Raw genomic sequence first — 22,969 nt, forward strand, 5'->3', positions numbered from 1 at the left:
ATTAAAATCAAGGTTTCTGTTATGTAATGATTGAGTAGTCAATCATTCAATCCAATCAACCAACCAATCAATCAGAATTCTTAATTATCAACAAGTCTAATGCTTACAACAATACTGGGTAATACAGTACGAGCCCACTCTCATATGTCTTTAATGTAAAAAGCTTTAATTAAGTCAGTTTTCATGCCTACATGTTAAAACTGGCCAACAGTTTATTTAGGTTTCATTTAAATTAAGAAATATTTTGCAAAGTAAAAATGAATTAGGAAATCTAGGAAAAACACTGATCCCTTTCAGTTGAAAGACCAGGTTTAAACTAAGGTGGGTTAAATTGGCAAAGAAACAAAATCTATTACAAAAAAGAAATACATTTTATTTATTTACTTAAAAGTCACAAGTTAAAATATAAATATTTTAATCGTAATGTGAATTCAAAGCTTCAAATTCAACTAATTTATACAATGTTCTTTAGAATTTTCAAAAACTATATAATTTTCATATTTATGGCACATATGGCAAAAATATGAGCATGAATTCAGAATTTTTAACGCAGACTGTAATTTACGATACAGGAAGCAAAACACACATGCTTATAGCCACAAGCCCTTACAAACTTTGTTCAGAACTGCTTTGTGATGGAAGTGATTAGCCTAAATGTAATTTTCAGATTAGTTTTAAAAGCACCCAGTGTGGCTGAATCCCTGATTATTTTGAGACGGTGTTACGGGGTATTGGGGTGCAGCAACAGAGGGCCCCGTATTCGCCAGAGTGTGGAATAAGAGCTGAAACACATTAAACCAGAACCAGCAGACAGGAGGCTGCCTGGAGGGGAGCTAACAGATAATTAGTCTACGAGATACTGAAGAACCAAACCCCATCTAGTCTTGAACGCAAAAAGAAAGATTAAAGTGGTTATAAGCATGTACATGGTTAGATGAAACTAGAATGTAGCAGTTTTTTTATTATTTCTGTGCTTGTAGTGCAGACATCCTGTCTTGAAACAGTTTCCTATGGAATATAACAAGACTAAGGTGGGAAAAAAATAATAATAAAAAGAAAATGACAGTAGAAAATTTAGTTCCATTGGGTATAAAGGCTGGTTTTATCAGCACAGATGTTTCGGACTGCAGAATCAGTGGCATGAGGCTGGTGTAAAATCTGAGCCGGTTCAAAGCAAACTCTTACTTCCACATGGTCCCAGAGAACAGGATCTCAGAGTCAAGGGCTGTGGCAGAGAGGAACAGGCCGAAGAGTTGAGAATGACATATTCACCGTTTTCATTCAGCTTCCTGCACACCACCACTAGTGTCTGAGATGCTTCCCCACAGGTAGCGGAGCACTGACAACATAAATATTTTTTCAGAAACGTGGAGCAGCATTAATAAGCTGATATTATTTTAACCCATGCTAATATTTTCACTAAAGATTTACAACACTGCATGAGTGTTATATTTTGGATATACAGACTTAAGCTGTTATTACAGTATATTGCAATGACAATCGGCCCCTGGAGGTACAGTAGCAGATGGGACCATAGCCTGGGTTCCAGTGGACTTGGTTAGCATACAGGCATGATGGGAGCACAATGTCGTCTTTGTGTTGTTCTAGTTGTTCAATGTGCATCTGAGTTGATGTAACTACTTCTGGTGTTTTAGAATGACAGCTATTACATATTTGTATATTGTGTCCAATGTGTAATTGGGGCTGGAACCTCACCATACATTCTGTGTGTTTAAAACAGTCTGTACTCCCCATTGTGCTGTTCCCTGCTGTCTGGCAGACCCACAGTAACACTGCGCATCTTAATAAAAAGTGCAAATTCAGCATAAGAGCCAAGTTAGAACTTGAAAATAATGCCATATATTATATTCAGATATTCAGTAGGTGTCATTGTGACACTAAAGCCAGCAGGCTCCTTCTGACTTTGTTCATGAGAGAGCTTCATATGTGTATTCAAGTATGTGTTTAATACTCCTCCACTTTTAAACCTAGGTAAACATATAGAAACTTCAGGAAAGGCGTTTGAAAATCAGAACAGGGGACATTTTTTACACAAAAAGGTTGTGGGTCTCCAGAACATGTTACCCTAACCTAGCCATGTTGTAAAATCTAATACCCTGGCTTCTTTTAAGAAATGGCTGGATAGGATCTATGAATTTAGATCATTAAGACAGCTAGCTACCAAATAATGTAACTCCTCTAACTTGTAACATTTCTTAAGGTCTTATGTTTCCCCCCTTTCTCCTTTATGAAAAGGACTGCTGGAAACTGAAACCAAGATGAACACACCTGTGACCACTCAATGGAGGCCCACTTGGCTGGACACTGGCTCTTCTCACAGGCCTGCTGGGCTGGAGGGCTTGGAGATGGGCAGAAGGTGTCCGGCAGCTCCAACACACTGCCGTCGGCAAGACGCTGTTTACAGAGAACCACCCTCTTCTGTACGCCTCCTCCACAGCTACGGGAACACTGCAGGGTCAAACACACACAATGAGCTCGACCAGTACAGAGGATGAACAATTCTGATTTGGATTAGGAGGCCTATCTGAGAGACTCCCAAATAGCTTGGAGTTCAGGCTGATCCAGGCGTTAACTTCATTCCAGACATGACTGGTCGAGCCTCAATAATGTGATTGGAATTCCCAGAGGGGTGGGAACTCAGCTATCTGAATACCGCTTGTGTTTTGGTTACCTGAATTAGGCAATGTTTCATCAACTTCCCTGCAACACAAGGCTCTGGAATTTGCCGAGCGGTGTTTTCAGCAAAAAGCTCATTTATCCTCCAAAAGGTGCTAACTGTGTGGTAAAGTACTGTGGAATCCACAACATGTGAAATGGAAAATGGCCATGACAAGTGAGTGTGTTGGAGGAATACTTGTGCAAGTCTTCATTCTCCTTTTACATACTACGGATTGTGGAGGTAAGCTGAGATAGTTAATCATTGGAGATTCCAAACTGTACATAAAATGTAAAATAGCATACTAACTCACAATTTCAAAGTTATTAATATACATGTAACTCTGACTCATTTTTGTGTCATTAGTATTTTAAATTAAATCAACCCGAATCCCACCAAATTCAACAGAAGTAAGGAGTTAATGTTAATGTAATCTATCTTATGTAGATAAGCCATATTGATTTTTTGCCACTCATCAACAAAAAGTACTCTATAATGTCAAATTGAAAAACAAATCCAGACATTTTACTAAATTAATTAAAAATAAAACACAGAAAATAATTGAATGCATAAGTATTCACCCCTTTGCTTTGACACACCTAAATTACCTCTGAAGTAACCAACGCTCTTCTCCAAGCCACATAATTACTTGACTGGAGTCCACCTGTGTGCAGTTGAGGTGTTTCACATGATTTCAGAATAAATACACCTGTGTCTGGGAGCTTCCCCACTAAGTGCATTTCCAAGGAACATTCCAAGCAGATCCGAGACAAGGTTCTTGAAAAATACCAGTCAGGGTAAGGATATAAGAACATTTCCAAGGCATTGAATATACCTCAAAGCACAGTGAAGTCCATCATTAAAAGGGTGAGAAAATATGGAACAACTGTGAATCTGCCCATAACTGTCCATTCTCCAAAACTGAGTGTCCAGGCAAGAAGAGCCATAGTAAAGGAGGTCACCAAGAGGCGTACGGCAACTCTAAACGAGTTACAGTCCTCCATGACAGAAATGGGATAAGCTGTGCATGAGACAACACATCATAAATCTGGCCTTTGAAGAAAGCCTATGCTGAAAACTCATATCAGATCTCGGCTGGACTTTGCCCAAAGGCATGTGAGAGACTCAACAATTTGGAGGAAGATTCTATGGTCTGATGAAACCAAAATTGATACTTATACTTATGCATTAAATTATTTTCTGTTTTTTATTTTTAATTTAGTAAAACGTCTGGAATTTATTTTCACTTTGAAATTATAGAGTACTTTGTGTTGATGGGTGGCAAAGCTAAATTTAAATACACCATGGTTCCATGTTTTAACACAGTAAAATGTGGAAAAGGTCCAAGGGGGGTGAATACTTTTGCAAGGCACTGTAATTACAAATATAGTTGCACTAGTTTGTGTATATTCAGCTATAATTTTAGCATTTCTAAAACTGTATTTATATTTTCAATACACTGTAAAATCTGTATTTGACGCAATAAATGTGTACTTAAAATTAATGACATTTTTTATAAATGAGCTTTTAACAATCTTGTAAAAATCACCACATTATTCAAAAAAGATGTCATGCTTATGTTTCTCTTCATAGTTTATATTCTTGACAAAGCATGTTTTATATACACAACACTACTTGCCCAGGACAAAGAGGTTGTATAGACATCATTATTCACTGCAGATTTATAGCCACAAACCCACCACAAAGTCCTGTTTGTATGCATTCTTTGACAGTCCCTGACTTGAATACACATGATTTCTCAATCATTATTTTGTCTCTCGCAGAGGCCACAAAACTGGAGCCCACACACATTGAAACATATCTGTCAGTAAGGCCAAATATGTTGGACACATTCAGGAACTAGAATGCATTTAAATAATGAAAAACAAGGTCGATTGTAAATGGAACCATTGTATTATTGTTATTTATATTAAAAACAAAATAAATTGTTCTAAATAAATATACTTATGCCTGACAAGCCGATCATCAGTTTATGATGCACAGTGTTAATATCCCCTAGTTCTTTCCCCAACAGCAAAGCAATTGTAACTTCAAGTGTTCCCTGGAAATAAAATGCCTACTGACACAAAGTCTGGTGAATTTTGGACACAAACATTTGTCAGATTGATATATATAGTGAAAATATAAGAACTTCTGGCTAATCAAGGTCTAACACACACGTATATAACACTTCGCAAGAATGCAACAGTTCCTGTAAGTGAGGGTCAAGAATGTGTTCTGCTGAAATCTGCGATGCCTCCAATGTGAAGGAACAGTTACGCTCGTTATGTTTCATTTAGGAATTGACAAGAACCAATACTGGGTCACGCTGCTACCTACAAAGTGTAAGTACCTACTAACACTCTCACCTAGGGCATAGTAAGTTTGGTGTTATGTCAACTTCCAAGCATATTATCACAAAATGTTCAAAAACCTACCTGCTCCCAGTCCTGGGTCTCCCAGCTTGGAGGGCAGTCAAAGCGGTTACAGGCTTGCACTGGAGTGGGTTTCAGCAACCGACACTTGTCATCGCTCACAACGACAGTTTCATTGTTCTCCCTGGAAAGCAGGTGCTTACAGGCCACGCCGCGGGTCCTCAGCCCCACCCCGCAGGAAGCAGAACAGGAGCTCCAGGCCCCCGTCTCCCACCTGAGGGGCACAGGAAACCATAGTGAAATATGTAGGGCGTCAATAGTCACCGCTGATGGATCAACCAAAGTCAGTGTCAGGACAGGCATCCCGACTGGAAGCTGAGAAAAAAACTACAGTCCTTCCCCGTGAATTCTGTGGTTATGATGCTTAAGGAAACCAAAACATCTGTATAGAATGGCCACAAGGAAGAGGAAAATCCAAATCTCACCGTTACATTTTTTTATCAAACAGGAGGCCTAGGTAAATGTTAAGTAGATTAGAAAGAGAAATAACTGGGCCTGGCCTTCTCATTAGGGGTTGAAACCAAACAGATCATGTAAATACAAAGTCTGAGATTCAACACCAGTTTCATTTAATGCTTAATAAATGACACAAAGATTCTGAGGCTCTTGGTTATGTAGGGACAATAACAGTGGAACGTTAACCTCCTTAATGAAACCTTCATATTCACACCCTGTATACATCTTTAGATTTTGTTTCTTTGACGGAATTATGATGTGGTCACCTGGGAGGGCAGGGCTCTGTTTTGCAGGTCTTGAGGAGCTGGGGGGGCCGTCGGTGACTCACACACATGTTCTCCTGCGTCACTTCTCGGGTCTGTTTATTCAGGCAGATCACCACTGCCTCCTGCAGCCCTGCACCAAGGACAACAGAACACCTTCCATACTGCTGGGAGTGTGCAAGGGGAAAACTAATAGAAAATCCCTGACAAAAAACTACGATTCTGTATGGCAACCAAGTGCTGATGCAAAGCTGTTCAAATGATCAACTCTGCAGCCATATTACTTGCTACATCATTTGCTTGCCTCCTAGACAGGGGAAATATTAAAAAAATACAGAAAGAATGGTTTGGAAAGAAACATAAAAAATGAGACTAAATTGTCCCTTTCTCTGTGATGCTGAGATGGAATGGCTGTAAGGCTCACTTTGTATACTGCTATTCCAGTGTAGTGAACGGTAACCAAATGGATCACATAAAAAATTCTGCTCCTTTGTATTAATTCATTTATTTTCTCTGGCCTGTTCCAAAATATTATACACGTTTCCCTCATCAACTGTGGAACTCATGAAGGTTTCATGAATTTGACACCATTGCTTCCCAGCTCGTGCTGGTGGAAGTGATAGGTAATGGCAGCGGTTCAAAATATTAAACCTTATAGTTCTTCTTACTGTCCAAAATCCCTGCCCATTTAGGTATAAAAACACAGTATATAAAACAGTCTGCATCCTGTGTTCAGGTGCAACTAGTACGCAAAGAAAAGCTACAAACTGAACTAATAATAACGCCAAAGATCTTTCAGAATTTTCTAACCGTAAGAAGATTTGGGTTACAAATGACCTCATTTTATGCAAGAATCTGTCAAATCAAGCAGTGAAAACTATATCTGTGGACAAAAGCTGCCATACTCTTAGTGGAACTATAAATGTGCAAATTATTTTCAAAACAATACAGAGCTGCACAGTTTGTAATCATTTGAACACCAAAATTATTCATCTCTTCATTATCTGCACAGTACTTTACGTCAGAGCTTGTGTCCACAAATGTGCTCTGAGTTCTGCAAAAACAAGCAGTTGATTTGTTTGCATGTGATTCTGACACGTTTTAGTTTAATATTTTCCATCTCCTCTATGTTCAACACAAATATGGGCATCAGCTGCACATCACCTCCCCCGCAGGACTCTGAGCATTCGGTGAAGCCCTCATACTCCCAGTCGTGAAGCTCTTCTTGCTCTACAAGATGGAAGGCTCTTTCCTCTTCTTCCTCGTCATTCCCGCAGGGTCTCCGGTAGCAGGGCTGCGTCTCTGGGGGTTTGGGGCCATCACATTCGTCGTCGGGTAGATCGGCCACTGTCTGGGAGAAAGACAGCAAGACCTGACAGCGGACCGCCCGCCTCTGCGTCCCTGCGCCACACGTCCTGCTGCAAGGGGACCAGGCCTCTGGGATGAACCTAGACACAAACACACAAACACAGTTCACAGCTGTCAAGTGGCACAGCAAACGCATTAAAAAGCTAGCCTGGGCCGACGTTTCCACATAACAGTAGAACACACTTGGTCTTTCACCAGCTAGCAAGAACCAGCTGTTGGTATTAATCCTTTGAAATGTTTATAAGATGATGAATACAACACATTTCACAAACACAAACAAACAGAAAGCATCTGGGTAACTCCTCACTGTTTTTCTTCTAGCTTTTGAGGCAAGGAAGGGGACCTAATTCCATCAAACATCTTAAAAATCAGATTGTTGCAAACTATGGTGAAATGAATTCCAAGGCGTTTCTGTTCTTGAACAGGAATGCTGTATCTATTGACACCTTGTCTGTTGTTATAACTAGAACTAGAACTCGGTTTTTCTCCAAGACATTCTTTAGTCTGCTCCTCATTAAACTTAGGCATCCTATTAACTTGTACATATGATAAGATATTAGCCATATCTTATCTAAATAGATCAAAATTTATCAGACAGATTTGGATCTATTTACAGTACAATTTAAGTGAAAATACTGTATAATAAAAACATTAGTCTTTACATTTTCCAGTCTTACCAGAAAAGACCATGTTTTCCCACAAGCATACCCAACATTTTAGTAGTAGTAAATACACAGAGATTCATAAATAGCATGTATTACATTATGTTTAATCTGAGAAATCAATTATATGCTTGCTTAAAAAAGACATCAAAGACATAAAAAGCTTAAGTGCAATAGAAATGGCAAGATTTTAAAAATGTTAACATTATACTGTACTGTAGCTAGCAACTGAGCTGCTTCCCATAAAAAAATATTCTCCTTTTGGCAGGCTCTCACCTCCCACATGTTGGCTACTCTAATATGATCTTAATGCAATATTAATAAAATATAGTCCTCCCGTAGGTAATTTCACAGCTGTTCAGGATTAGCTGGGCTCCTTTATTGAATAAATTGCTCTAAAGTCTTTGGTACATCATGCCCGTTCCTTCACAACTCTTCTGAAAATGTAAAGATAAATCAAAGTTGTCAACTTTAACCTTTATGAAACTGACTTAGCACTAACACACTGCTTATCAGGTCTTAATAGGCCAGCACAAAGTCCGGAGAAGCCTTTAAACATATGTTAAGAAAATTTTTAGTTATCACTGAGAGAGGCTATTGGAGGCATACTGGTTGTACTGTATATGCTCATCTGATCGCAAAACTCAACCAATTCAACCAACAAAGAGGTGAGAAAGGTAAGTCTGGGGTTCGTGTTAGTCTGGCTCATGACTAAAACCAGTGAATTATTAAATACCAACACACGGTTTGAGGTGATTTTAAAGAGGAAAGTACATTTAGAAGAAAGGCTGTAAAAGTTTCACAAGGGGGTTGTGGCACGCAAAGGAGGGAATTCAAATGGAGAGTACAGTGAACGTAGGCTACCCTTGGCGTTTAGAGAGGGTGACTTGATTAAAAGTAAAGCCTGCTGTCACAAAACAGGAATGCCCACCCCCCACCTCACAAATGCCACAGTAATGTTGTCAATCCTGTGGGGATACAATATGTCACAGCACAGTTCAGTGAAGGTTTGAAAGAGATCAGAGATCTATTCTGTAATGTAGAGGCCTCCTGGAGATCAGTTTAGGACAATGATCTCATAGGACTACAAGCAATTCTTCACAAGCCTTTACCCATCATGACCTCCAAATAATTCCCATGTACAGTATGAATTGGCTGTATCACTCTGTCCCCCCCATATAGCTGATGTGTGTTGAGAGTAGTGGTGCACTTTGGCTGCCATTGCATCATCCAAGTGGGGCTGCACATTGGTGGTGGAGGGGTGGAGGGGAGTCCCTGTTACCTCTAAAGCGCTTTGAGTGTCCAGAAAAGCACTATACTGTATAACTGAAAGAAATTATTCATTATTATTATCAAATAACTTTTTTTCATTTGTTTTTTTTTTCAGTGGGGCTCCAATGTCTACCTGTGTTACAAGAAGTATAAATCCAGCAATCTCTCTATATGACCAAAGACTTACACCAAGTGGGGTTCTATTGCCTCTGGAGTTCAGATAGATAAAGTAGATTCCTAAGAACAGAGCTTTTTTTGTGGAAAACATTATGGGTTTCATTGTGTCTCCAGTGTTCTGGCGATCAGTTTATTTATATATCTGCATAGCTAGTGATCACAGACATAGGCTGAGTATACTTGTGTTGGGATATCCCCACTTTCTTTCTCAAGAGTATTGTGGTATTCACTGCAGCTTGACTGTAAAGGCTGTAGGAGGACTACATTTCTTGTGGTAGTGTAAACAATCAAAGTCATGCCAACCACCCTTTGAATAGCAAAGCTTTTGAAAGCTCCTGTCTCGGTTAACCTTCCCAGGTTCCAAAGATGGATCTGAGTGACCGGACTTGGTCTAAGATGCTGGTGATGTCATATTATGTTAGCAACACATCCAAATGAAATATAAGGCAAGTCAATGGGAAATGATAATTCTTCCCCAAAACAAATATTATTTTAGCATAGTTAACTATAGATTATGTAGTCCTTCACATTCATGCAACAAATTAATGTATCAAATGATGGAACAATTCAAATAACTTGATACTCAAAAGAGAGATGTATAATTTGCAGCACTATAATGGACACTCCTTTGCTTAATGTCTCTGTTAATCTGGCTCCAGTCTCAGAAGTAATTCTAATTCTAAAGAATTTCCTCTGTTTAAACTTCCTTTTATTAAGAATGTGCTTCCATGTGGCACACAGATATTGTTTTTGGCTTACAGTGTGAATGTATTGTATGCATGGTTATTTATGTGACATTCATGAAGATATGCTACTACAGAAACAAAATAATGTGTTTTGGCTTCAAGCATATATTTACCTAACACACAATACTTATTGTAAAGAGGCATAGTTCCTTCAAGATAAAAAGAATAGTCCTGAAAGTGTTCTGAAACCAAACACATATTTCTACAAAGAATCCCAAATGGAGCACTGACATACAGTGTCCATTATCCCAAAACCCTGGTTGAAGTGAGAATAAAAATACAAACAGCAATGCGACAATCATAATCTAGACTCAACAAAGGTACTAACCATTCATTTGACTGTAGCACTGTATAGTTAAGAGTACGTGTACTGTATTTCTGCATGCAAGAACAGCTGGGCAATCAAATCAAAATGAACCTCAAAGCTTAGATCACAATGCTCAATTTAGCTAATCACTAAAATGTATTACACTTCTTGCATCTTGGGAAAAACCCATGAAGTAACCAATTATGTGTAAAGGTACAGAACAAATGATGTCAAGGGTAAAATGAGCATTGTAATTTTTAAAAAACTTTTATAAAGAATAAAGACCAAACAGAATTTATTTACAGTGAGCGTTCAGTGAGAAACAGTAGTCAGCATATTGAGCACACAGTGTGAGCTTGGCTGGTCCAGGCAAGATGGCAGCTCTGGGCTAAACTACCTTTCCCAGGAAGATGAGCATAATCCTGGAGCAGGATACCCATAGGTTCACTTGGTAGCAATGTAGCGTAGTGCTAAAGATTGCTGTCTCAGAGCACTGGGGCCCTGGGCTCAATTCATGGAGATGCTATCTGCATGGAGGTTTTGTGTTCTTCCCATGTTGGTGTGGGTTTCCTCTATGTGCTCTGGTTTCTTCCCACAGTCTAAAGACATACTGATAGGTTAAATGGCTTCTGGGTAAACTGGCTCTGGTGTGACTGTCTGTGTGTATTTGTCTCTGGCCTGTTGGACACCTTGTGCCCATGGCTTGCTGGAGTATGTTCCAGTTCCCACATGACACTGAATTGGAAGAAGAGATCTGAAAATCAATAGATGAAGTTAAATATCTTATCCAAAAATTGCAACACTTTTGCATTATACAGTATGAACACAAAGGTATATTAAAAAAAACAACAAGGGGACATTATACAGCACATAACTATGGAAAAATAAAGCTGAAACATCATTACACAGACTGTAATAAACTACAGCTTTAATTGCCTTTAAACACAAGGAAATACAAATGATTAATTAATGTACTGTATATTACAGTCTGTGCTATGATGTTTCACAATCAGACAGTCATCCCACCTTAACCTTAATGGGTTAATTAAAATTCTGACACATTAAAATACAGACACATGTGCAATTCTATATCCTATTACCTGTAACCCGTTCACAGCTGGCAGCTGTTAGTTACAGGTAACTAACAGCTATTAGCTATTAGTTAAAGGTAATAAGATATAAAATTGCATTTGCAACATGTCCAGTTTATTGCAAGATAAAATGCAAAAACATTTTATGAAACAAGCATGAAAGAGGGGCATTTTCACATGCATCCGTTTCTCATTTCTTTGAAGATTTATTCTTTTTTTGCCATTTTTGTGGATTTCGTATAAGCTGCAATTTTTCACACAAGGGTAATTACTTCACTCCTTACTGTTAATGTCTGTAGCAACAATTAGGAAAAAAAAACAAAAAGCATTTAATCTGTGAGTATTTTTTGTTCTGATCTGTTATGCTTGATTAGATGGAAATGTGTGAGAATTATAAAATAAGATCACTTTATAAGCCATATACAATTTCTTGCATTAGGAATTTGTCTTTTTGCATACCCCAGCTTGCTCTCCATGAGACACACAGACAGGGAGAGAAGCTTGGGGTCAGAGCACAGGGTCAGCCATTTATATGGCACCCCTGGAGCAGTTGGGGTTGAGGGCCTTGCTCAGGGGCCCAATGGAGTAGGATTACTCTGCCAGCTGTGGGATACAAACCAGCAACCTTCCAGCTACAGGTGCAGATCCTTAGCCACAGAGCCACCCCACCGCCCATTATAATGAACCCTGGCTGGGTTGACTGTCTGAGTGTGAAAATGTATGACAAATTCTTTCTGTGGGTTTCATTAGACACCTTTAAAGTGAATGCACGGTGTCCATGAATTTCTCAAAGTAATTTCCAGTCATTTGTCACATATTTGTTGAGCTGGAGATGTGGCTTTAACATTGAAAGCAAGAAAGCAGAGAGTGTTCTTCTTTTTCCTCCTGGCTGGGATACAACGGACATTCTACAAGTGCTGTATAAATGATTGCTCAACAGAAAAGCTTTAATATTTGCATAGTGCAATTATCATGAGGCTCTCATATCCGAGACTGATTTTGAAAACATTTCCCGAACTTAATACTGACACTTGGGAAATTGTAGGTGCAACACCCATGAGCTCCTATAACCATTAGTTAAACAAAAAGATTCACAGTCTGTCACATATGACAGAAAAAGGATCTGTGCACAACACATAAAGGTAGCACACAAAAAGAGAAGGCAATTAAAAGCATTTTTTTCCAGACACCCAGGAATGGAATGGCAAGAGTATTAGCTTCACAGTATTATTAATCTTGATCTCTGCAAAAGCAAATCCTTTTTTAAAAGCTTGTTTAAAAATTCTTGTTAAAGAGCACAGGGAAAATCAGTGAGCGCTGGTAGAAAAAAATGAAGTCTCACGCTTGAATTGCAAGACTCACAATTTGGACCTTGGATGTCCACGTTCCGTTCATAAAATCTCACATTCAACACTCACTTCTCATCCAATTTTCCAGACCTTGACAAATTCTAGAAATGTATGAACAAACCCATTGTGGATGCTAATTGCTGAGAAATGGAAAGAATGTTGGCTGCATATGTCAGCTGTCCTGGATACTTTATAAGAAGTCATCAAGTGGAGCTGGTATTATAATATGTTCATACTTTAGCTTGTTCAAATTCTTGAAGTGTTGTTTGTGGTGTATATTTCCACTTTATTCATTCTGATGTTTATTGGCAATCAGTAGGCTACAGTTTCCACGTGGTCTTTGTTTTGTATTGCTTTAATGACATTAGAAGGGCACAGTCCGATTATATCATTAAATAGAATGTTGTTAAAGAAGATTATTATTATTATTTTTAACATTTTATTAGCCATAAAATTGCATTTACAGTATATGCACTTATCCCAATGCCCCTCAACGTGCATTACATAAAGAAGGGGCACACAGCAGGTCAGGCCGACAAGTGAGAAATTGCTTCAACATCTGAATTAATGGGGGAAACTTGGGGAAGCCAGACTGTTCAAACCCAGAATGGAATTTAACCAACACACAGGAATTAACACCCCTACTCATTCAAATAGTGTCATGGTCAATGATCAAGTAGTCATGACCTTAGTTTTAATGCATTATCTCACCCGAAGGATGGTACCCTCTACTGTATATTGAATTGTCTCCAGTCAATACTAGGAAATTATTTTGTAAAGTCTGGTCCAGAGGAAAGAGTAATATCTTCTGGTTGACCAATACCTCTTACAGCAACCTGGTCTTACTTACAGGTCTTACACCCTGGTACTGAGCAGGACCTATCTTGCGTCGCTGTGATATCTGATTAGTTCTAGTTAGAAAGTGGTAATATCACCATCAATTTATGCATTGTATTAACTGTGATATCCTAATTGTGTTTTCAAATCTTACACTTGGCGGTATTCTTGAATTACAACACTGTAGAAAGCAAATTTAACGTTTTTCTACAAAATTGCTAGAACAAAATTAAATACTAGAACAAAATTAAATACTATGTCTACAGCAGATATGAATTATATCGAGAGATACCATGGAGCTTGAATTCAAAGTCACATCCTCATGTATTCAGGTACATACGTTTTTACTTTGGATTTATTTTTCCCCCCATTATCTGTAGTATCTCTCTCAGTAACAAAGTAAGGTTAATGCATGGTATGTAGTTTTTCTTTCTCACAAGGCTTGCAATCAGTCATGAGTCAAGTAAACTGATGAGATTAAAGATTTGAATATGATGATACTGGGTATTAGACATATGAGAGATCACTTCATTAATCTGAACAAAGGATTCCTTATTCCGCATCATTGCACAACATCCAGAAAACCACAGATGACAAATTGACAAATTTCACAGCCTATACTTTAGTTTCTTAGACTTGGCAGGCAGCTGTGAACAAGTTGCAGCCTGAGGGCCTGTACTCACGTAGGGTCCTCAGTCACAGCCTTCTCCTCCTCCAGCTCCTGGGCCTGTTTGAACCAGGGCAGCTTGGCTTCTACAGGGAGCTTCTCTGTAACACAGCACCTTCCAGGTCAGCAAGCCCTCAGACCTCAGCCTCTGCCACCAGCTATGTCACACAAGGTTCCTCTCTCAAGGGCTTCAATGACTCACCTGGACAAAATTGTAGAACTTGTGGCATCTAAGCCACCACATCTACTGTAAGTTCCCTCAAGATTTTCACATGTGTTGCACGTGGTCTAAGGTCAATCAACCTCCCCCTACCCTCCTCAGAGTCAGAGTCTACTGAGAAACAGAATCACCTCTGAAGTGCAGCTCTACTTTGCACATCAGCTAGACGACATCTATTGACTGACACTGTCATGTAAAAAGGAGATGTGGCTTGCAAGAATTACCTCACAAAAATAAGGATATGCCTGTCAAGCTTGCTCAGTTACATAGTACAAATTACACAGACCTTTGCAAATATGTGGGTACATATTCCCATCCTCGATACATTTTCAGCACTAAACAAGGTCAGGCAAGCAGAGAGCACATTCCCATAGTAAGTTGTTTAAAGAAGACAAATGAGACAGCTGATGAGGTGTGTTCAAATGCAAACAGAAGCTGTTGACTGCAGTTATAAAATGTGTGAGAATTACAATAGGTTTGGCAGGAGGGGGCCTCTCATTTCTGCTTCTCCACTACTTCTAGCTCGTTTTCTGTCTGGAAGAAGTGGCATACCTTTGGGTTTGTAGCAAGGAACAGGCACAATGCACTCCTCCTTTATGTGTGGCTTGGTCTTGGGGTTGCACCCTCCTGCATGAAGCCCTCGGTGGTCGATGCAGAGCACCACCCTGTACCGAAGTCCCTGGCCACATGTCACTGTGCACTGTGGAACAGAGGACACAGTCACAGCCCACACCTCCTCTGCTAGCATGGATAATCATGTCACTTTGCTCACAGAACAGGACAGCCTCTAAACATATCTCCCGTGCATTGGAATGAGTGAGCGTTTCTGCTGATTTCTGTAAATCCTCTACGCGCAGCAGCTACTAAAGCACAGACAAAGTGTCTGAAGAAGTCATATTAAAAATCAGAGGCAGAACATCTTAAGGTGGCCTACGAGACCACCAGCAACATTGTGTGCCTTGCAAAACATAACACTGTAATTTGGAATACACTGTAGCAACTTCAGCTCAAGACAATACGAAACAGTACTGTGCCTTTCTGAACATCCACAAAAATGTAAATATGTGTTAAACATGTAGAAATATAGCACACACAGCATCATCATCCTACTCTTAAACTAGAAAAAAAAAACAGGACAAGAAATATTCCTTCACATCGGCTGCCTCCATTTTTTTTGTACAACCTTTGCCAAGACAAGCATTTAATGGAAGTTCAGAATAAGGAATGTATAAGGTCAACAAAGTTCTAGGTTTTAACAGGCCACAAATCTAACTCGCAGGGTCTCAGGGTGCGATGGCAGGATGGGAAATGAATTTCACCGTGAAGCTGAAATGATAGAGACATCATAGGGTGATTTGTTTATATTCCACAAATGCTAAACATAGGAACATATGGAGTCCTGCACCTCTATCCCACACTCCTGTACAGTATATCTCATAAGTGCTTCTACTTCTTCACCCCCAGCTTGAAATCTTTCTATTTCACATCTTCTGACCAAAAAGATCCTATTTACCACACATACACAGTTATAGTGCTTTATGTTTCTAAACAACAACTTTTGGAGGTGTTTTTTTAACTTCTGTAGAATTTTATTTCATTAGTTGAAAAAACAGATATTTGAATTATGAACAAAAAATATATTAATTGTTTTCCTTTAAATCACAGAGGTTATAGGAAATATTTTAAGTTGTCATTATCTGAATGCTCTTTTGCAACAGTTTAAATCTTTTTAAATCCATTGACAACTCAAAAGATTTTCATATACTGTACTGTAAAAGTCCAAATGAAATTGTGGTAATTTAAGAATTGACATTTCTGTGACCTACCTACAGTATAACAGTAATTTATTTGCTCATATGTGATTTTTTTTTTCTGTGATAGGGTTTACACTTTCAGGCTACACTGAAAACATTTAAATAAAAAATCTAATCATATAACATTTAGCAATAGCGAAGCATCAAGGCAAACAAAACTGATTTAAAATATTTTGAAACTATTCAGAAATCATCAAATCTCAAAACAAAATCATAAACGCTGCTTCAAATTACATCATAATCAACATATCTGAAAAAAATAAAACAGTAAACACACAACAAGACTTGCCAAGTAAATTTAAACTTATTTTCTCCTTCCTTTTGTCATTCTGGCACTATGCTAAAAATAATATTTACACCTTTTATTCATTTATTCTGTGTGCACAATCAATTCTCTGTATATTGGTATTTTGACAACCAATTCAAGTAAAAGCTCAACTCAGTAGAAAGATTATACTGTACATGACACAGAAATCGGAATAGTTTAGGAGACCTTGGCTTTGACAGTCACAAACGTGCAAATACATAGTGAATTATTTTCTCTGTGGGAACATGTTCTGAATCTGTCTTTTCCCTTGCTTAAAGAGTAGTCATAGACAAGAGGTGATGTGAAAAAAGAGTCACACTGTTTTGCTTAGAGGACACAGACCGAATACAGAGCAAATACAGCTGTGGACACAATGAGGACGTTTTAAACAATTAATAATAGACCAAAATGGAAACATGATTCATGAAATGACAATATGCTAATAGAGAGAAAGGTATTAAAACTGAGACATTCCTTCTCTGTTATGAAGAAAATTGAACAATATTTCATATTTACATCTCATTCTGACATTTGCTTATATCTACTCCAGTCATTTAATTAATAATCCTTCTTTAGAATACATAGAAACACACAATACTATTACATAGTGTAAATAGATTAATTTGTTATTAGTGATGAACATACTAATAAAACTACAATAGAATCCTAAATTTTATGAAAATTAAAGATATCAAACTGAAAGGAAAATTACCATCCATTCAAACTCCACCTAGTACAGTAAGTACTCAAACTAGAGTCACTTCCAGAAATACAGGGCCAGAAACACTCCATTTAGATGGTAAACAGCTTCTTTACAGGGCACACAAGCTAGAGAAACCAATTAATCAACACACACAGAGCATGTGCAAACTCGACCCATAAGGTGCTCCAACCCAGAATCAAACCTAGGACTCAAGAGCTATGAGGCAGCAGCACTAACTCTCACATCACCGTGCCAACCACATAAATTGTGAAGGCAATATCTTATTTGTTTTTCCTTGAGGTTTAGGGGGAGTGGTAAAAATATCAAATTTACTTAAGCCAAAGATAATGGAGAACCTTAACTCAAATGACGAGTTGTTACTTGGTAAAGCTTATTTTGCAAAGATAAAAAACAAAAAAGTCTCTGTTGTTTTGATTTGCTTTTGTACAATGTAGTTGGCTCAATCACGCACAGAAAACAAGAGCCTGAGAGTGCCTGTACTTCAGCTAGCAATATACAGCCTGTGCCCTGGGGTGTTATACTGTTTCTCGGTTTGGTGAAATCACCACTGTTTAAAAAGAGGAGAAAGTGATTCAGTAATTAACGAGTTCAGTTAACTACCAGGACACAGATGGAGTGAAGACCCTCTGTCCCTTGGCACCACAGAGGCTCCTAAAAAGGACTTACAGGTGACCACTCCTGCGCCAGCCACTTTGGGCAGTCAAAGATGTTGCAGGGCTGGAGGATGGGCATCCTGGGGGAGTACAGACACTTCCACTCGTCGGCAGTGGTGACGGTGCCCTGGATGTCCTCCTCCACACAGGACACTGAGCGGCTCTGGATCCCCCCGCCACAGGACATGGAACAGGCTGTCCAGGGGCTGCTCTCCCACCTGAGGACACAGGTCTTCCACACGGTCAAACAAACTTACCGCCGAATACAGGGACAACAAGCGGCGGACATGCACGTTCCCTCACAATTTGAGCCATTGCTTAGAAACACACAAAGGTGCGGTTCTATGGAGCGTCACTATTGCAGAGTAACTGCTAGTGTTCCAGCTCGTAACTGGGCCCCAGAGAGGTTCCAGCTGTAAAAGCACACATTCAGATGAGTGGTACAGCAGTACCCAGACATCACTGGGTTGATAACTGACTATTTAGCCAGCTTGGTGTTAGTGGGAATCCACAAACTGTGCACCAGAACTGCCCAAGTGGTGCTTAAATCAGATAGGATGTCCTCAGCTTACAAACAACAGCTCTTGTGGCTTGCTGGGCACTGTGTAAGCTCACAGTTGGAGCTGCATCAAACCTCACTCAGGGCCAGCTCTCCCATAAGGACTGTGTGCTTTTTGACCTCTGAGATGTCTGTTGTTGTTGAGGTTAATATATTATAGGTCAGCATTGTTGTTGAAAGACATTTGGCAATTACAAATTGGGAGGGTACAAAAAGATGCGTACAGTAAATGGAAAAGAAAACATTTGATATAGATTAAGATGCTTCCTTTCCTCTCTTCTTCCGGCCCTACGATACCAGACTCTTGTGTGTGTGAGTTAACGATGGGTTTTTCTAAGAGTTTCTCTTTGTTGTTAATGTAACAGAAGTTTTCATTCAGTAGGCCTTTCTGTGTGTTGTGTTTTCTTTGCTAACAAGACCTTTCACATTTAGCTCATGATGTTCGCCTTGCTTTCACTGCCATACGTACCGAGGTAAAGGGTGGTAGAGGTCGTAGGGCATGATTTGTTTGTAGCCATCGCTGTTAGGAACAAAATCTCTCTCAGTAAAAGTTAAACAGAACAATGAACACTCAATTATGAAAAGGCATAACAGAGGATGTCACTGTTCTAAATACACATAAACAGATCCACTACGTAAGAGTATAAGAAATTAATTAAATTGTATACAGATGGGATTGCTAATGCAGTATCGCAGAAATCTTGGTTTGCTCATTTACTTGAAAAGGTTTCATCCAGGCAGCTTTAATTGCTATTAGAGTAGAATTAAAATATTTCATTGCTACAATGTTAATTATGTTATTTCCGCTTATTTAAGCTTATCTGTTGCAACATTTAAATAGGACAATAATCTAAAAATATGTTTTTTGCCTTGCTTCATCAGGCAGAATCAGGCAGTTTCAGCACCTGATATGCAGCCCTCATCTGAGTTCTGATCACCTGTCACAGCATAAGCACCGTGGATCCTGTCCGTTTCCACACACATGGCCAATTTGTCCCATTTTTCTTTGCAGGTCTCACAATGTTCCCTTTTTCTCCCCACTAGATGTTGTGAAAGCACCCACCTAGCAGGACAGGGGTCCATGTTGCACTCTCGCAGCTTTGGCTTGGGTTTGACATTTTCAGGGTAGTAGTGGCAATACTGGTCTACCACCACCCGGCCGCTGCGCAGGTCAAAGCACTCTGCCGAGGTCAGCTGGTATCCTGAAGCCACATTCGGGGCAGGAGAAAAGAACGCCCAGCAGTACTGAACGAGGTGCTCGCCAATGACAACCAATCAAAAACATTCATAAAACCTGGGCATGCTTGTCTCCATTATCATTTATTATCATTTATTAAATGCTGTCAATGATACAGCCTGTTGGCAGGACACTATTCAGGTTTATTTGCTCAGAAATGAGCCACAGCTCATCCTTAAGGACAACTAAATTGTTATGAAGGAGGGAAGCCTTACTTATTCATAAAAAATATAATTTCATGATTCAGTTGATGCATTTGCTGTTTGTCATTTTTTGTGATCCTCAGTGCTTTGTCAACCAATATGGTGAATATTATTATACACTTACAAGGGAATAAGGTAGGTTAAGAATAAATCAGAATTGTTGAACTTCAAATGAAAATTGATAAAGAACAGATACAGCTACTGATTACGTTTGATTTAACCAATGCCTCATCCTTTAATCATTCCTTTTTTTTCTTAAATAATTTAACAATAACACTCCTGGGCCCTTGGTGAGCCACGCTACTGGAGGAGTGGTAGCTGGAAAGCCAGTAGAAGATGAAATCCAATCCTTAACTCCACCCAAACTTCAGGTTTTCTTGGTATTTTAATTGAACTATATTACTCACTCGGTCAGAATTAATCCTTTTCTGAAAGCATTTAAAATTTCACTTATTGAACGTCTAGAAAAGTCGGTGAGTTGAAGATCTCATAGATTAAAACTTGGCTCAATTGCTTGAACCCGTTTAAAGTAACACTTAGTTCTTGATTCGTCAAACAAAAAAAAACATTACCTTCGAGTGATGTACAAAAAGGGTATTCAAATGCAAAAAGAGACGATGACTTATTCCTAGCAAATGATATTGCATAAAAGCCTAGTTAGCTGCACTACAAACAATACTCCAGTAGCTAAGAGTATAGGATAGATCTGTATCCCAGGCCAACAAAGTTTAAAAAAACTAAAAAACACAAAGTTATTGTAACGCTTACGGCCGACAGGTACTGTGTAAGACCCGGCTTACCAGAGCGGTGACATCACCGCCCTTCCCTGTAATAGCAGGACCACAGCCCCCGGGCTGTGGAGAGATCTCTCTTTAGCTCACCGGGCTGGGTCTGTGTTGAGTGACGCGGGAGTCCTGGGTTCGAGCCCCCGACGGTGCGGGGCTGACCTAATGCGGCAAGGGCGCCTGCCTGAACCCCCGTTGCGTTTCATTATACTTTACTAATATACTTCATATAATAAAGAGATTTCAGAAAAAGGGATCCATGAATCAAACACTCTAACCACACTAATGAAGTAATGATCCCACACTTGTTACTGATGAAGCTTGCAAACAACAAGGCTCTCTGCATGTACAGTATAAAAAAGCAGCTGGGCACAATGACAACTGGGAGAGGAGTACAAGTTCTCAACAGACATGATTGTTATTTATTTTCAAAGTTGGCAATTCAATTATTAATAACCTAGTGCCAATTTAACTCTGAAGCAAATGCTTTGTGATCCATTCTGAAATTAATTTAAACAATTCATCTCCATTAAATTGGACAACGAATACAACGTATATACTGTATGTGTTTGTACAGTACACTAATTGTGTACTCATTGTATAATTTAATCATTCTTTTTTAAAATAAAAATGCATTTTTCCAATCTAATTTTGACATAATGGCAAAGTCTGCTTTTCTGGCAGGCACACTTTCTATTTTGCTTTCAGTTTTCTATGTTTTATGTTGTTTATTTTTAAGTCAGACAGTTTGCAAAGACAATGCAGCTAATCTCAAAACCTTGAGACAAAGCAATGCAGTACATTATGCTATAGGATATATAGGCAACTATATTATGGCCCACAGTTTTAGAGGATAGTCTTCAGGAGCTCCAAATAACAAATGGTGTAAAAAATAGCTTAAATACTGACTTACAGTAAATCCCCAAAAAGGGGAATCACAATTTAACAACTGGGAGAAGGAAGAGCATACAGTAATGTTGAGGAGTGTGAAGGTATACACTGTACTGGAGTGAAAATTCCACAGCCATTAGTGGTGAAGACAGTTTCTTACCCCCACCACAAGTGACTGAACATGGGAAGAAATCGGTCTCCCTCCAGCGATGTATAATAGGCTGGTAAAAGATGAACTGAACCACACTGTCTGATGCGCTGATGTAACTGATCTGAAACACCAATGACAAGACATTATGAATTTCTCTTGGATTTCTTTCATGGAAAAAGCTATTGAAAATAAGGATGCTTTGAAAAGGTCTTTGCCTGATCTGAAAAAAAAAACAAAACAAATGAGACTACTGGAGGTCCAGTGTTCGTTCCAGTGTTAGAGAAAAGAGCATGTGACTGAGAAGTTCCTGGGTCAGATCCCTGTTGATTCAAAGCTGTATCCACCTGATCAAGAAAAAGAGTGTTCTTCTACTACTGGAAGACATACTGTATACAGCAGAATTGGTAGTTCACCACCTATATGATGGTACTTGCCTTGAATTTAAGTGTTTATTAACTATTAATAAGTACTTGTTATAACGGGCAAACAACATAACTGTTGTGACTATTCTCCATGAAGAATGCCCATTACTTTCAGATTGTTAGATACAGTATCATAATAGTATTATAAAAACAGATTATACATCCGTACAACCCTGTTCTGATTTCTCTGTTCCTTGTTTTTGCTTTTATATTTTTAGCACAAGAGATGACACAGAGTATTGCGCCATCCTTAAAGGTTTGATGCTAGAAATGTTTTGAAGTTTGTTGTTCTCTACGCAGTATTGACAATGCCTTTAGTTTGCATATTTAGTTGCTTTCGAAATATTTTGACACTCCAATCCTGATGTGTATTGCAGAGCTCTGAAGAACTTCCAGAACCCAAACTTACCCCAGACCACACATCTGGCTTTGAAGACGTTAAAAGAGCCCATAAGCAAGACCAGGCCCAGGCTGGAGAGCGCTGGTTAAGACAATCAGCGTTCTTTTTCCAAGTGCATTTTCAGCACAGGGAGAGAGCCTGCACACTGGAATGAAGAACCTTGGAAGGGACACAGGCAGCAACTAAAAATGCCTACATTCTTCTTTAAAAGAAAACAACATGAGGGACTCCCAGTGGCTCAATGCCACAGTGGTGGCTCGATCAAGAGAGCAGAAACATGGTGCCTGGTCGTTATT

The 22,969-nt window shown here is 39.0% G+C and overlaps 1 protein-coding gene across 3 annotated transcripts in view; it reads right to left on the reverse strand.

Annotated features, from left to right (window-relative positions):
- LOC148678079 (ADAMTS-like protein 1) overlaps positions 1-22,969 on the reverse strand; it is a 210,388-nt gene that overhangs the window by 18,254 nt on the left and 169,165 nt on the right. For all 3 annotated transcript variants that reach the window (XM_088631318.1, XM_088631307.1, XM_088631326.1), the window contains 11 exons: positions 21,861-21,972; positions 19,648-19,786; positions 19,054-19,104; positions 18,039-18,243; positions 15,080-15,227; positions 14,324-14,408; positions 6,996-7,279; positions 5,835-5,964; positions 5,116-5,326; positions 2,290-2,469; positions 1,186-1,339 (listed from right to left, as the gene is read on the reverse strand). In XM_088631318.1, coding sequence (XP_088487444.1) covers positions 1,186-1,339; positions 2,290-2,469; positions 5,116-5,326; positions 5,835-5,964; positions 6,996-7,279; positions 14,324-14,408; positions 15,080-15,227; positions 18,039-18,243; positions 19,054-19,104; positions 19,648-19,786; positions 21,861-21,972 — 1,699 coding nt within the window. The remainder of the gene's footprint in view (positions 1-1,185; positions 1,340-2,289; positions 2,470-5,115; positions 5,327-5,834; positions 5,965-6,995; positions 7,280-14,323; positions 14,409-15,079; positions 15,228-18,038; positions 18,244-19,053; positions 19,105-19,647; positions 19,787-21,860; positions 21,973-22,969) is intronic.

This window comes from Lepisosteus platostomus, chromosome 1, assembly GCF_059453375.1.
Source record: "Lepisosteus platostomus isolate fLepPlt1 chromosome 1, fLepPlt1.hap1, whole genome shotgun sequence".
Lineage (NCBI taxonomy): Eukaryota > Metazoa > Chordata > Actinopteri > Semionotiformes > Lepisosteidae > Lepisosteus > Lepisosteus platostomus.